The 17,285-nt window shown below is 34.3% G+C and overlaps 1 protein-coding gene across 6 annotated transcripts in view; it reads right to left on the bottom strand.

Annotated features, from left to right (window-relative positions):
• The window catches only part of LOC149792868 (uncharacterized), a 54,503-nt gene extending 37,788 nt beyond the window's left edge, over nt 1-16,715 (bottom strand). For 3 of the 6 annotated variants that reach the window (XR_016422649.1, XR_016422650.1, XM_089966654.1), the window contains exons 1-5: nt 16,556-16,715; nt 12,933-13,052; nt 12,150-12,305; nt 7,269-8,084; nt 2,848-3,123 (exon numbers count right to left, since the gene is read on the bottom strand). Coding sequence is in view for 4 of the 6 variants with exons in the window: in XM_089966654.1 (XP_089822780.1) it covers nt 2,848-3,123; nt 7,269-8,084; nt 12,150-12,216 (1,159 nt within the window). In the remaining 2 variants the exon portion in view is untranslated. The remainder of the gene's footprint in view (nt 1-2,847; nt 3,124-7,268; nt 8,085-12,149; nt 12,306-12,932; nt 13,053-16,555) is intronic. The other 3 variants (XM_089966655.1, XM_089966657.1, XM_089966656.1) reach the window with 3 other exon arrangements.
• Between the last annotated feature and the right edge of the window lie 570 nt (nt 16,716-17,285).

Raw genomic sequence — 17,285 nt, 5'->3', positions numbered from 1 at the left:
ATGAGAAAAAGTAGAAACTTCGGAAGACGCTGCTCACAGCTTACGACTGTTCCTTTGACTCACAAAGTTTCATTTATAAATAAACTTCCTTTCTCTTGCTGGCCTTATTTAGATGACAATTTATTCATGTCTACATGCATTTTACTGACTTGCGACTTGGCAGCATTCTCTCTCTCTCTGTCATTTGGCCGCCTGGTTTTGAATCAATATGTCCAATGTCAGGCATTTTCATCTCCTCCATCGAGTTCATCTTGACAGTTATCTATGACATTTACCAAGTAATTACCTAACTCTCAGACAAAAGGTGAGATTATTAAAAATAAACTTTCTTATACATGCAACATTTTCATAATTACATCACTGTAAAACACTAGTACAAAAACAGTATACAATTTTCTTACAATTAATTAAGTGCATAAAATTGTGTTAGTTCATGAAACAGAGCCCTGATGTACACACTGTACAACACAAAACACAACAAAAAACAAAGAGTAATAATGCATGAACATCATTAAAAACAGACCTTTAAGTTACAATTCCAGGTTCAGGGCTTTATAAATAATAAAGAAAGTGGAAACATGATAATTCAATAATAAAAATAGAAATGCAATCACTTCATTACCGTGTTTATTCTGGTTTGAATAGAAAAGATCAAAAGTAATTTTAATACTAAAAATATTATTCATTCAATTAATTTCAATTAGCAAAGTGTATTAATTTTAATTAGCAAAGTGTATTAATTTCAATTAGCAAAGTGTATTAATTTTAATTAGCAAAGTGTATTAATTTCAATTAGCAAAGTGTATTAATTTCAATTAGCAAAGTTTAAGTGCGTCATTAAAGGACAATCCGTGTAGAAATTATGCTTGCTTCTTTATGCTATACTGTTGTTCTCCAACAGCTGAATTGTGGGAATCCTGCCAACTGTACACTAGGGCACAACGGCACACCAGTGGGCACACAAAAACATTTTTGCAGTGGATATTTCCACATTTTGTCTGTATAACAATAGGCATATTGTGAAGTCCTGGCATTCCTATAATTTCTGACATGTGGCCATTTTGCTCATTATCAGATTTATTTTCTGAGATCCAGCGAATTTTTTGAGCTGTTTGTGTATGTGTGTGTGTGGGGTGGGTGGGTGGCTGGGTCTTGAAGTAGAAGGAGTACTTCCTTCTTGGACTGTATTTCTCAACTTCATATAATAATGTTTACCATGTTACATTTAGGCTCTTACAAAATACAAGAGTGAAGACAACAAGCTTTGTAAAATTTAACAAATAATTTATTTCCCAAGAAAAATAATGTAAAAATGAGAAAAAGAACTTACAGTTCTACAAATCAAATCCAAAAATAATCTAAGAATAATCCATGAATTAAAAAATAGAAGTCCTAGTAATAAAAAACTCTAATGAAACTGAGTTTGAATCCTGATGAAATCCAAAATGGAAGGCGATGACATATGCTGTGGTCAGCGTCATGCTCATGTGTCAACAGTTCTTTCTGAATCACAGAAAATAATATTCCAGTGTTTGAATTCTGTGTAAATTTTGACAACTGTCCTTTTCCAAGATTTAATTTAGAGCACAAGTATTTCCAGAGAAAAATAATCTCTTGGGAGTCCAAATAATTTGAAGAAAAATTAAAAATTCAACTCAAACTGGTCACAACAAGACACCTTTAACACATTAACCCCTGGAGGTTTTTGTCGTTTTTGCCTGAAATTCAAGTAGGAAATACATTTTAATAGCTATTTCTGAATACATCCGAAAATACCAACTTCCAGGTGATATCCAATAACAAAATGCCTAGTTGTATTAGAAACATCATTTTTCATTGGCTATTTGGCTCTCGCATGAGCAGAAGAGTTAAAGTTGAGTTCTTTTTTTTTTTGCTAAATGGAGCCATTATTTATTAAGACCACTCTTTATTCCAAATGCCCATCTTATCCTACTTTTTTGCAAAGGTTCATCTGTCTGTTTGCAGTTCATACCGGTTTGTGAGACCAAAAAGTCTAAAATCCGGACACAAAATCGGATTCCAACCGCAAGCAAATATTGGGTAGAAAAAAAATCTGGTCCAAAAAATGAGATTTTCCCCTCTTTATTTTGTAGTACAATTAGAAATTCCAGATTATTTGGTATCATTGTAGAGCTACAACATCTGTCTACCTTTCTATAATACCACACACTTTAGTGTAACCTGCATGACCATGACGCTACAGAGGTCGGCAGTAGGCTACTACCTCGGGCCATGTTAACTCGTTGCCAGGGGTTAATGTGTTAAGTGTCAATGGTTTAAAGCCTGACTGCCCAAATTCTCTATAGAAAATAGTTATACACTAATTTAAGATGCAAAACAACTCATATGAGGGTCACATAATCACCCTTCTAGAACAACGTAGAAGCTTTTAACATGTCTAATATCACTAATATCACATACTCCCAGTATGGCCTTGACTAAAACCAATGATTTTTACTCTGGGAAAGAATTAAAAAAATAAAAAGTTGTTTACAAGAACCCTATACTGGTTCTGAATCAAGGTCAAATGGGATAGCCTGAAATGACTTAAAAGATTGAATTAAAATCACTGACAACTAACAGGACTACACACAACACATATAAATAAACCCACAACCAGACAGTATTACCAGGGATTATAACCAAATAATTTGTGACATATAATATGTGATCTGTTTTTCAGGACTCCATCTATACTGTAACTAAAAACTGTGAGCATCTGACCACTGCCCCTCCACCTCTTCCTTGCAATAACAGGTGGGATAGCAATGATTACAAATCTCCATACCTAATGCTAAAGTGTTGGAATAGGTATTAATGACCTACCTTCTGTGTTTGAAGTCCATTTAAATGTAACAGGTGACACTCTGCAACAATGAACATGGACAATAATGCCTTCTGTACTTTGCTTTTCATTGATGTCAACCTCCTTCCCTAAAAGACGCTTGATGAGTGTTGTCTTGCCAACACCTAACTGACCTACCACCATTACACGAATGTTGTAGACTCTTTCTTCGCCATATCTCAGCGCCTCTTTGAACAACTGAATAGATTTGTCATTCATTCTCAGAATTTCTGCTGGGATCGCTGCAGTATCTAAAACTGAAGAACTGTTTGTGTTAGTACAGTTGTCATGACATGAAAAAGACAAGCAGGAATTTAATTTATCATACAATGTGAGGTTTCATATTATGTGAAATATGCCATAATGGTAAGGAATAATCATTGATTCAATCATACTGTTCAAAAAGGTGACAGGACCATCTCATATGCTTTCCACATATATGACCAATGGAGCTTTAAGTCAAGTATAATTGCCCTACAAGAGCCCATTTTTTTTCCCAACCCGCCCACTTTTAATATACCCTGGAAAAATTGATCCAAACCAGGCCAGGATCTCCAATTGAATCCAAACTCTCAGCAAGAAAAAGAACTAAGATTTCACTGATTAAAGTAATAATAAGTAATTCATATTGTATTAATCAGAGTTCATACTCAAGTGGCAGACAATAGTCAGTTTTTGCTAATTAATGTTCATTCCCATGGTGCTCTAATGCTGTTTTCTCCATGGAAGCCCTATGTAGCTTACCAATTGCACAGGAGTTTTACAAACCCTTGTGTTTTGCATGCAACTAAAATGAAGTAGTCTCCCTTTACACACAAAATCGATTATGGAGTTTCACAATTATCAACCAAAGGATGATTGATTATAATAAATAACCAGAACAACAATATATATAAGTATAATAAGTATGCAAGAGTAATATTAGTAGGTCTTTAGAATACCTACTTACCTATTTACCATTAGTCTTAATTTTATTGTTATGAGGAGCTTTAAGCTATGCAATCTGCCATCATACTGAGAACCAGCCATCTCCCACCCAGTCATCTCCACAGTCCCCTCCCATCCAGTCATCTTACACCTACTAAGTTGCACACTAATTAAGTTACGTTGTGCACAAATATGGAGAAAAAATGTACAAAGAATGCAAGCAAAATTGTTTACTTATAAGGGCAACTTTAATGACAGAAACGTGAGTCACATGACCATTTTCCAGTTGTCTGCTTTAAATGAGACTGTTTTGCAGTAAAGAAAATAAAACTTAAGTGTGCACAATGTGATGCATACACTGAGCTATAAATGTACTCTAAGCTATGAGCTATAAATGTACTCTAAGCTATGAGCTATAAATGTACTCTAAGCTATGAGCTATAAATGTACTCTAAGCTATGAGCTATAAATGTACTCTGAACTATGAGCTATAAATGTACTCTAAGCTATGAGCTATAAATGTACTCTAAGCTATGAGCTATAAATGTACTCTGAGCTATGAGCTATAAATGTACTCTGAACTATGAGCTATAAATGTACTCTGAACTATGAGCTATAAATGTACTCTGAACTATGAGCTATAAATGTACTCTAAACTATGAGCTATAAATGTACTCTAAACTATGAGCTATAAATGTACTCTAAACTATGAGCTATAAATGTACTCTAAACTATGAGCTATAAATGTACTCTAAAATATGAGCTATAAATGTACTCTAAACTATGAGCTACGTTCCTGTGAATGGTTTTCAACACTTGAGGCGGACAATTAAATATGCAGTTTTAAGTGTCCTATCATCTGAAAGGCTATAAATATGGTCAACCTTGTTAACAGCATTCAGAATTCAGAATACTCTGTAGTTTCTACACTGACTTAATATCTGCATCATTTTCATGATATTAATTTCTAAAAATTTTAATATTTAGTTGTTTATCTTGCTATGTCTCCAACTGGTATGAATTGACAGAGTTTTTCATTATGGTGATTGGATATCAAAGGTCATGGATTGGAAATCAAAGGTCATGGATTGGATATCAAAGGTCATGGATTAGATATCAAAGATCATGGATTGGATATCAAAGGTCATGGATTGGATATCAAAGATCATGGATTGGATATCAAAGGTCATGGATTGGATATCAAAGATCATGTGATCCTGAATAGTTTTATACATTTTTGGTACATTCTAGGGGACTGACTTTTGGCCGACAAATGGTTTCCAGTGTATTTAGGTCAAGTTTTCACGATATCAACTCCTTACAACATAATAATAATAACAACAACATCCACACACCCCTGCATTTTAATTAAGATCACAATTTGCAAGCCCAGATAAAACTATGATCAAAACTTTTAACGCTTTATTTGCTCCTTTCTGCACTCCCACACTGCTCTAAATTTTTAAAAAATTCATGGCAGACTTTACGGGCAACTCTATCTTCATAAATTAATGCATTTTTTGAGTGTGTTTCAAAAGCATTTTTTCAAAGTTATACAACATAAGAGCAACGAAATTGACAGTTTTTGTCCTGAACAATCGAAATATGTGGAGATCAAGAACAATGAATGCTAAACCTTGAGTACTAGACAAGGTAAGATTAATCCTGAAAAATGCAGTATCAAGGTAAGAAAATTTTAAAAAAATAAAACCTAGGGACAACATTTCTTCAAGACAGTGCTATGTCTCACTATGACACTTGATCTTATCTACAATACCATATATATAAATACATACAAACTCTAGGTCGGCAAAGATGGGGCTAGATATCCTGGCCCCACATGAGAAGTTCTTGAAAATGTGTTCTTTTTATTTTAATGTACAGCTGCACAAGCCAAAAATTTCCATACTGACTTGTGATCCTATACAGTGATTACATTGTAGCTACCTAGCATGCATACAGGGGTGCCACCCGAAGAGCTTCAAATACAGAAATAGTCTTTAAATAAGGGAACACATTCGTCAGCTCTTAAGAAATTGACAGGACATATTTCTAGCTGGAAAGCATAACTAAGGATCATCAGTACATGCATCAATACATGCTAATGGGCCAGCCAATTACTTTTCTGAGATGGGAAGTTGGCTGGGATTTTGATGAAAACAAAATATTTTGGTTCTTAAATAGTTGGAAAAAAATATATTACTGTTGGAATTTCAAGAGAAAAAACCCCAATTATATTCATTATATTAGTATGTAAAAAAAATCAAACGTCTTGATGTAAAAGAAAACAGGAAAAAAATGGTTCTAAACAAAATCCCAACCCAAACCCCTTACTATTATATGGTTGCATTTTTTCTAGAATAGATATAGTCCTTAAGCAGGTTTATATGAAAGTCAACAAAAATTCATTTTCCTACGTACCTAAACATGATTAATTTTTACTTCCCAGCCTGTGTTAGTTCACGTCACAGTTTTCATTCTCAAGTGCACAAATCAGATGTGAAAAATGGGCATGGTGGATGACATTTTTTTATTTTCTAATTTTAGTGTACAGAAGAAAATGTTATTTGGGCATCTCCGTTAACATAGGGTACATGAATTTAGCAGCAGACCAATAGGGTGGGTGGCTAAAGTGCAAACAATTTCTAAATTTAGGGCTCATCGTATTACAACAAAAGCAATGGAGCGCTAAGATCTGGTGATATAATGTAATTTGACAGGTTAGCATGTCAGAATTGGCCTTGCATTCTCAAAACATTTTACAACAAAATTCAAACCCAAAAAGCTATCCCATAAGTGAAATTGGCATGTCTTTGAGAACGATTTCAGGTTTGGAGCTTTATGGTACAGAATTGCAAGTAGGTTATTCAGTGCCAAGCAATTAGAGACAAGTGTCTTGCCCAAGGAGAACTTCACATTTTTATTACGCATTTTATGGGGGCCCCGAGTGGCAGAGTGGTCTAAAGCGCTCTCCGTCACGGATCACTGCCATCTCACCACTGTCTGCGTGGGTTCGAGTCTCAGGCTCGGCAAATGTGGATATGTGAGAAAGCTTGCCGGTAGCTTCTCGTGGGTCGGTGGTTTTTTCTGGGGTTTTCCCAGGTTCTTCCTCCACCATTAATACTGGCCGCCATGTATAGCCTATCTTGTGCTGAAAAATGGTGTTAAACCCTATAACAACAACAACAACAACACATTTTATTTTTAACATCAATCTCATCTAACATTTTATATAAAAATTGTCAGGAAAACAAACATTCTTAATTATTATCATTTCCAATTCGATTTTAATCTAATTGTGATCATATTTTACATATTTTAAACTTATTTGTCTTGGTAATAAAGTTATAACTTGATAATTTTATTCTATATATAAACTGAAATTCACGAAAATTGTGAAAAAAAATGAAGAATCTAGTTTTATTTGGCACATCATGCAAATGATTAGATCAATACAACAAGAAATAGGGATTACCTTGCAGACCGGAATACATGGGTCTGTATATAGTAATCTTATTATTGGGCACATTTGTAACGTACAACAGTCCTTGCTGTTCCTCCCAGAACATGGCCTGGAGAACTGATGGAATTCCCTCCTTGTATACAGTCACTAACTGACCTTTCTCTGTCAGCTGATGAATAGAAGGAGGGTCCTGGTTACATACAAATATATATCCCTGTGCATCCACAACTATATCCCTGGGGTCATTCAGGTCATCATGTTGAAAGAAAAACTTCCGTTTTGAACTTTTATATCCATATACGCCAGACATGTCATGGCAGTCACCAGCCCAGCACGAAATATAAACCATGGCATCATCTCGGGGGCTAGTCGCCAAGTAGGTCACACTGAAGACCCCACAATTACAGATCTTCTGAACCATGTCCACATGCCCATCTGTAATGGACACAATGCCCCAACATAAGATGTTCTGTTTCTTACCACTGATCAAAAGTTTATCATTCGAATATGTCACACCATGACATTCATCGAATTCACACTTCATGTTTAAAGTTCTCACCCATGTTATCGATGGTGCCTGACCTGTAGATTTGATGTCCAGGATTTCTATCTGACCAGTGTCCCAAAGACAAACCGCAATTTGAATTTCATTATCATGTATGTTACATATGCACATATCACGGGGACGTGACATCAGTCTGTTGTATACAGCAAGAAGACGTCCATCTTGGAGACTGTAAATAAGGAGTTTCCACACCATGGTGTCTAGGACCATTACCATATCTGGATACAACACCACAAGACCAGTAAACACTGGTCCAGGCCCAGCTGTGAAAAGCATGTGAAATACATCAGCATATACACAAATATTTACATGCATACTTATAATAAAATAATACAAATATAACATATGTTGAAAAAGCAATATATAATAAATTTCATATTTATGACTTTAAATATAACATAATGTTTTAACTGTAACGTCATTATGACTACCACTATCATTATCATCTTGATGATATTATAATCATTATATTATTATTAGTAGTAGTATCATTAGTAGAATTATCATTATATTATTATTAGTAGTAGTATTATTAGTAGTATTATCATTATATTATTATATTTATTATCATTATATTATTATTATTATTATTATTATCATTTTAGTATTATTATATTATTATTAGTATTATTATGATTAGTAGTATTATCATTATATTATTATTAGTAGTATTATCATTATATTATTATTAGTATTATTATCATTATATTATTATAAGTATTATTATTATTATTATTATTAGCATTATTATATTATTATTAGTATTATTATTATTATTATCATTTTATCATTATTAGTATTATTATCAGCATTATTATTATTAGTATTATCATTATATTAGTATAAGTATTAGTAGTAGTAGTAGTATTAGTATTATTATTATTATATTATTATAAGTATTATTATTATTATTATTAGTATTATCATTATATTATTATTAGTATTATCATTATATTATTATTATTAGTATTATCATTATATTATTATTAGTATTATCATTATATTATTATTATTAGTATTATCATTATATTATTATTAGTATTATATTATTATCATTATTATCATTATTATTATTATATTATTTATTATTATCATCATTATATTACTATTATTATTATTATTATTATCATTATTATCATTATATTGTTATTATTATTATTTTTATTATTATTAGTATTATTATTTACAGATGGTCTGACAGCAGTTGTCACATGGCACTATTGTTAGCTATGTACACTGGGTTTGTAAGTTGTAAGATGTAAAATGGTCTTTACCTTTATTCTGACATTGTTACTGTGTTCATATAAAACAAAACTGTACAGAATCAAGAAGTAGTAACAATACTGTGAAGTAGTAACAATACTGTGAACACTGATTCCGAGTGGAGAAGGGGATATTATAATACATACAGCCATAAGTAATAATGTCCTTGAACTCTCACTACATCTTCAGATCTAGACACACAACACTTAGGTCAATGGTAGCCGTATGCCTGCAGAATGTATTAACGCTATTAACACTTAGAATTGTATTCATTATCCTAGAACGCTATTAACACTTAGAATTGTATTCATTATCCTAGAACGCTATTAACACTTAGAATTGTATTCATTATCCTAGAACGCTATTAACACTTAGAATTGTATTCATTATCCTAGAATGCTATTAACACTTAGAATTGTATTGATTATCCTCAGGGTAGGGCTAAATGAGTAGGCATAATTAAACTTAAATTTCAAATATGTCTCAAGTTCCAAGCATCAAATGCCCGAGAATAAGTGATCAATGATTGAGGTGTAAGCACTAGGAGACGAGGATCCTGGGGTACACCCCTACTCAAAAGAACTAAGTCCCTGGATCAAATGATTTAAACTCTTGAAATTCCCACTCATTAAAAATATATACGCTTTCTAGGGTTGAAAAAATAAATGTACAGATGTAACAGACATTGACAACAACCAACCAACTCCCACCCACCCGCCACTCCAAGACTGCCTCCAGATAAGAATGTGTACCATTACTAGACATAAAGAAAACAAATAAAAGCATGCAATTTACCCTGGGGTCCATTATTACCCCAAGGGACTTGGCCCATACAGTAAGTCATTGCTATCAAAGTCATCACCCTTTAGCCACGTACAATTTTGACGCACGCTTGATTTCGAGTGAAACTGCTAAGAGATGCTTCCATTTTAAGTGATTCAAAGAGTTTGTGTCTGTGGTCATCCTCTTATTCAACTGCTGACTGAACTAGTGCTGGCTCATTCAAACTGCTGGATAACCCAGTTTTGGATAGATCTTCTGAGGTTAGGGGCTTGGCAAATATTGAAGGTCAAAGGTTGTCGGATATATCTGTTATAAGGCATGTTTAGTGACAAAACTTCAGATTGTGACATTTCGGGTACAGCAGTTAGGGAGCTATATTACCAGAAACTCCTGACCTTGACCTATCTCGCTTGTAGCCTTTTTTCACATGTCTTTTGACAAATGAAAACAGCCTTAATATATGCAACTTACTAACTGACATCAGTGTCTATACCAACCTCCAAGGACTTGACCTATATGATACAACTTGTGCATTTATCGATGTTTTACAGAAAACGCTCTGGAAATATTTGTATATTTCTGGTGATAATAGGATTTCCGGAAGTGACATACTGTCTGGAAATCCCTCAAGCTTAGCGTATGTGGTGATGATGACTGAATTTAGTGATGATTCATTTATGGCAAATTTGTCATGCTCATTTTCATCGTGTGAGGAAGGTGAACTCTTAGAACATAACGAATCTTAAGAAAATTATGCTCGCTTTTGCGAGACAGTACCAATTTAAGCCCGAACGAGACGAGAACGTGAACAAGGACCCTAAAGAAGACATAGGGCATAATGAGGCTGAGTAGTGCTTGGGCTATACAGTCTGGTAATTACTATTATTATTATGGCAATTACTATTATTATTCCTTCATTAATGATGTTTCAATTTCATAATGAAAGGAGAAAGGCTCAAATTTGGGTGAAACTTGGATGTCTTCTTTCATGTGGTCATGGTTCATCAGTAACTAGTGGTGTTAGAAGTTGAACACTTAAGACTCAGACTGTGAGAGGTGTAGAAATAAATACTTTATTAACTTTATGACAAGTTTGTTCTTTTAAACCGTGATAAAATGCAGACCCCAAATGTACTTTGGGTCACAGGGACTCGTAGCGTTGCTTACCATTGACCTGTCATACATGTACCATATAATAACTACAACGGAGGACACTTGTCTCCTTGCTTGCATGACCTATTTAAGAATAAACGCTGATATTTAATAAATTTGGTACCGATATTTAGTTCAGGCATTTGTCCCTGTATCCCTATCAAAAGTTTGACTGAATATCATACCTTTAACGAATGCCAAATAATTTTCCCACGCTACTGCTTGGCATGGCCCTGATCGCGCCTGCTTAATATGCAAGCAAGATCCCGCAAAACTGTATAAGCACATCAAATGAATAGGAGATAAACTGTGCAACTGTGATTGTTGGTTGTTCAGAACTTAAATATCTGATTATATCTGTAACGATGTTGAATCACAAAAAAAGAAACATTTCAGTGCAAATCAACACATCGTACCTGCAGAATATACTCGTAAGACTTAATAGTCTTTGCAGACACTGACATAATATTCCCCTCCTCAAAGTATCGCCTTTGGACATTGTTATACTTCATAAATAATATAAAATATTGCAAAGTTATCCTAATATGGTAACTGTAATACAGCTGAAGAAAGTCCTTGTAGAGAAAAATACACCAAAATCAAAAACAGTTTTTCATCAAGTGTTTATTAAACTGCATGGAGCCATTTTAATGATATTTAATGCAAGTTGTCTCAATGAATAATGAAGAGAGTTATTGGCATAATGTTAAGTATAATTCCTGCATACGGTGGAACCTGTCTTGAAAGACCACCCATTCTGCCAAAACATAATGGTCTCTCATGACAGGTGGTCTCTCATAACAGGTTATAACACTATATAATCTCTACATCTGCACATGGAGAACCTGGTCTCTCAAGACAGGCGGTCTCTCATAGCAGTAGTCTCTCAAGACAGGTTTTACTGTACTCAGAATACTGTCAGCGTAACCCCTTCTCCAATACCTTTACAATGGCGACGTCGTTATGCAGAGAATTTCAGTGAAAGGTGAATTTAAGAACTGGTTACAACTGAAATTTTTACAATCGTGCATATTTAACCCCACCTGGGTTTATTAAGCATTCAAACACCATGTATAAGTTTTGATGTCTTAGCGAAAACTATTGTTATATACGAGGTATACATCACATACCTTCTTTTAGTTCCAGAATCCCAACTTGGACCAGATTACAAGAACTGCTTGCTGTGAGTGTGGCCATGGTGTTCTTCTAACAAATTGTACCTCAAGAAATATTGGCCCAAAGGGATTGAGTTTTCAACCTAATGCAGTGACGACATGTGGACTGGGCTGCAAAAGATTGAAAGCAAACATCAGCCAAAATCGAAGTACATGTAAACAACTAAGATTTCATTTACAAATTGCTGGAGAAATATCAGCTTGTTTGCAAAAGAGAGAAAGGTCACATGTAACACTGTCCTATTATAATCAGGCAAAAATAGTCTTGACTGTGCAGCTGCAAATAGACAATTGATTTGCAAACAAACAGGAAAGACTATTACACTTGCATACTGATATATTTATCCTTACTACAGTGCAGTGCATGCTATTGAAAAGAAACGCAAACATTCAGAAATTAAGAAATGAACAAACATGTCAAATGAGCATGTCACCCAGGGCCTCTGCTAGGCTTTGCATTTGGCAACAAATGCAAACAAATTTTCAAAGCAGTACTAATTTTTACTGACTAGTGAAAGTTTCTGGCAACAAATTTTGATAAAAAATTTTTTTAATTTTCATTGATATAAGTGACTTGGGCCACTTAATACCGGTTGTCACTATCTGTGGCAGTCAGTGGATCACATCGGCAGTTGATGAATAAGACGTTATTCGAACACGCATTTAAAAAGTTTGGTATTCCAAACTGATGCATTGATGGTAAGAATTATGTTCATCTGAAAAGTAAAGTACACGTACACCTTATTAACCTCTATAAAAGTTGCACAAACTTCAGTTCCAAGCCATATGCAGCTCAATGGCTGGTTTCCATCTCTCAACTGGCAATTCTTGGAATGTTTTTCTTCAGAACACATAATCCTACAATGTAAGAAGTATCACATGTTATTTATACTTTAGTGCTATGTCTTACGCCCCAAATAAGGGCCTTGTATGACGTGTTCCGATGTCGTTTGACATTGGACTGAGTAGTCAAAACTTCAGGAATATCTCTCACGCTTTGCAGCCCATACTGCCATTCTTCCACAAATTGATATGTAATTAATATACTTACAAAGCTAGTTTTATCCTGGTGGAATTAAAATCTGACACTAGCAAATGGACGCATTTTCATCCTCCATTGACAAACATTTCAATTTGTTGAGCTGCGACGGTAGTCGAGGTATGCCGAAGTATGTTCAAGTAGGTTCATGTGAGGGATTTGTTTCTTGAACAAAACGAAAAGTTGCTTACAGTTCAAATAGGCATAATATTTTTTTATTTGTTTCGTTAAAGAATAAAATTTCAACTTAACCCGATTTCAGCATTCCTGGCTTTCTTCGCTTCAGCCAAGTGAAATGTAGGACAATGAAACTTGAAAACAGGTCCATTTCTTTTGTGAGAATTTGAATTTATTAGAGAAAAGACATAACAGTAAGTAAAGTCCAACTAAAACATTATGACTACTTTGAGAAAATGTCGTTATTGGTTGCCAATTGTGTGAGATATTCTTGAAAATTTGACTTCATTCTGTACACTCAGTCGCTCTCAAGTGTCATATATCATCATCCAGTGTCTCACCAACTGTATGCTGATGACACCCAAATATACAAATCTAGCCACCCAAATGAAGTTGATACTACCATCCAAGGTGTAGAGAGGTGCATTTCTGATGTGAAATCATGGATGACATGTAACAAGCTACAGATGAATGATGATAAAACTGAGACCATTCTGTTTACAACACAAAGACTTTCTCATTCACAACCTTTACCTCAAACAATAAGTATCAGCAATGCCAACATTAAATTCACACAATCAGTACGAAACCTAGGTGTTAATCTGGACAGTACTCTCACACTGCACCAACATGTCATGAACATATGCAAGACTGCACATCTTGAGCTGAGACACATCAGCTCAATTCGCAAATATCTTTCAGTTGATGCACTAAAACACTTGTGTTCATTAGTACTTTCAAGACTGGACTACCGTCACCCAATTCTGTCTGGTTCATCTCAATATCTGCCCCAGAAACTTCAAAAAGTTCAAAACACAGCTGCTCGGATCATACTTAGAGTACCACGATCAGAGCACACCTCCCCGCTGCTCTGTACCCTACACTGGCTATCCATTCGATCCAGAATCAAACACAAAATTTGTTCTCTGTGCAACGTTTCACTGTCAGACTCTAGCCCAACATACCTATCCGACCTCACCCATTTGTACGCACCAGCAAGATACTTATGCTCCTCTTCTGACAATCGTATACTCATTATTCTCACTATGAAAGCAAAGTAATATGGACAGCGCTCTTTTGCATACCAGGGCCCAGCAACATGGAATGAATTGCCCACTGAACCTAGACACAAAGACACAGTGATCCCATTCAAGAGTGCTCTCAAAACTCACTTATTTCAACTGCAAGAAAAAACTTAAAGACCTAATAATGTTTCCTACCTTAAATATTCTCAGCATGTTTTTTATTGTTTTCTAATTTTATGGTGTTTGTTTTTGTAATCATATCATTCTATGTTTTTTATCATATAGGTGTTGTCTAATGTTGTAAAACGCTTAGAGCTTCTAAAGATTAGGTGCTATACAAAGTCCTCATCATTATTATTATTATTATTTATAAAAGTATATCAAATAAACAACTTTAGCTTTGTTATTGTGTTCATTTCCGAATGTAGTGGAATAAGCAGTACATGTGACCTCAGAATCAAGACATGTTGAGACGTAGACAAAATGCCATTCGTAAGTGGGTGACAAGTCGCCTAAAAATGTAAACATCGCCTTCTTCTGTTAGGAAAGTGAAAACAATTTCGCCCTGTGATTATTTAAGAGGTACATTGACTGACCATACCATATTTTTAAAATGCCCCTTGCCTTAGCCCGGTTAGTTCTAGTGTTGTAGTGAAATGTATTCATCAAGGCATCAGTAGCTAGGCCTAGTTTTTATATCAATTACGTTGACATTCACAAGCATATGTTTTGATAGTTGATTGACCTTTAACCCTTTTCCGAGTAAGCAACTATCAATTTCCTGCATGCTATCATTTGATGATAAAACATACAAACTTGTGTTTTAAGATCAGAATTGGTGATCTGGATATATATTAGCTGCCTCTTATACACTATTTCATCATAAATTTAGTTTGAAACTGTAAGTAAACCAGTAGGCCTAACGGGAAATAATGACGGACTTCACTAAGTCTGGGATGTACCAGTTTATTTGATTGTCTGTTTTCTTAAATCATCCGGCAAATATATTCAGAAAAAATATACAAATCATTGAAACCAAAGCCAAGGTATTATTTTATTCAAGATTTAACTTTAAAATGCAAATTATGTAGGTCATAAATGTATGGAACAATGCTATGTTGTGGAATTCACAAGATGCGCTTTAAGGTCTAAGCTGTTTTCTGACTTGACATGCATTTGTGAAAATACGGGAAAAAACTGCAAATCAGATAGTATTTATTTGCCTAAAATTATTACAAGAATGTATACAAATAAATAAACCATAAATTTGCGATCCTGTCAATGGACTGTGTAATGAAGCTATAGTATAGTTAGTGATTACATAATGAAAACCTCTCCATCTAAAAATAGATGCACTCACGTCTGTGTTGATTCTGTAGGAAAGAAGGGACTGCAACTTTTGATGGTGGGACTCCCAGTTTTACCAAAATGGGATTCCTGGACTCCTAGTTTTAAAATCCTAGCGAGACCTCTGATGTAATAATTGCTTTTCTCTGGGATTTTTTGTGTTTTCTTGTGCATTCATTTTGTTTTAGCAGCTGTCTGTCCTGTAAAGTACTGTTATGCCGGTTCACTCGTCTTGGTACACAGTCCTACCTTAGTCCTACCTGTAAGACCCGACGCTGATATTTATGTTGTGAGCACCTCAACAAAATCAAAATGTGCTATGTCTTACATGTAGGACTACTTGGTACACAGCGTCAAGTTGATAATATTTACTGCATCATGCACGGCATTACTCATTCACTGCTCCAACATGCATTTATGTACATAAACTTGATAAAGTGTGCAATTATGAATGACCGCATTTGTTAAACGTAATTGTCACGCTTAAATACCCCGATGTTATTCATAACAAGTCGACTTGTTTCGACATACGTGATTTCAACATTCTTTAAAGTTTCATCGTGTGGGTTGGTGTATTACCTAGACCAACAAAGACTCTTTGAAAGAGGTCACCACTTTTTTTTCTGACATTACTGGTAGCTAGCAGTATTCTCAGAAAAAAAACGGAGACCTACTTGTTGGTCTATTGTATAACATATACGGTATCCTGGTTGCTGTAAGAGACTATTTTTTTAATTGATTGCACATTTTTATCACACAGCTTGTCTACTTACATCTTAAATATATGACGCCTTGAATATTCACCATTTTATGTGTAGTGATTCGTGTGGTAATCTGCTGAATTAATTTTCATCAGTTTCAGGTAGTCGTGTTTCGGAGCGGCCATTTTATTTAGTTGATATCACGTGTTAACAGGTAACTCATGACGCAATTTTCATCAGTTTTTTTGACAGTAATTTCACGCTTTGCTGCAAGTAAAGAAAACGCTCCGAGCTTTGAATTTGTCTAAATCCAGTAAGTAAACACATTATGCATAACAATAACCACAAAAAAGTCAAATTGCCTAATACCTTTATATTTCGATGGCAATGACTTTAAACTTGAATTGCAACTTGTTTGTTGTCGACTGTTTAATGAATAATATCAGGTGATTTCTTATCTCCGTCCACTTCGCATTTTGCTTTCCCTATAGAAGGTCATTATTTAAATAGCGATTAATTTCGCTGTTGAATTTAATGACAAATTCTTTTTTCGTTATTTCCTGTATTGAAAAAAGAAAAATAATTAATCTAATATATTGAAACCAATATATATATATATATATATATATATATATATATATATATATATATATATATATATATATATATATATATATATATATATATATATATATAATAGATAAGTATTGTTATTTTGGTACATTAACATTTACGTATTTTTAGAAACTAAACAGCACTGCACGTTCACAATAATGGCGTAAATGCATTACATGCCGTTTGC

The sequence above is a fragment of the Sinohyriopsis cumingii genome, chromosome 8, assembly GCF_028554795.1.
Source record: "Sinohyriopsis cumingii isolate HCF-2022 chromosome 8, ASM2855479v2, whole genome shotgun sequence".
Lineage (NCBI taxonomy): Eukaryota > Metazoa > Mollusca > Bivalvia > Unionida > Unionidae > Sinohyriopsis > Sinohyriopsis cumingii.
The sequence above is the reverse complement of the archived record's forward strand: the minus strand, read 5'-3'. Positions and strand labels throughout refer to the sequence as shown.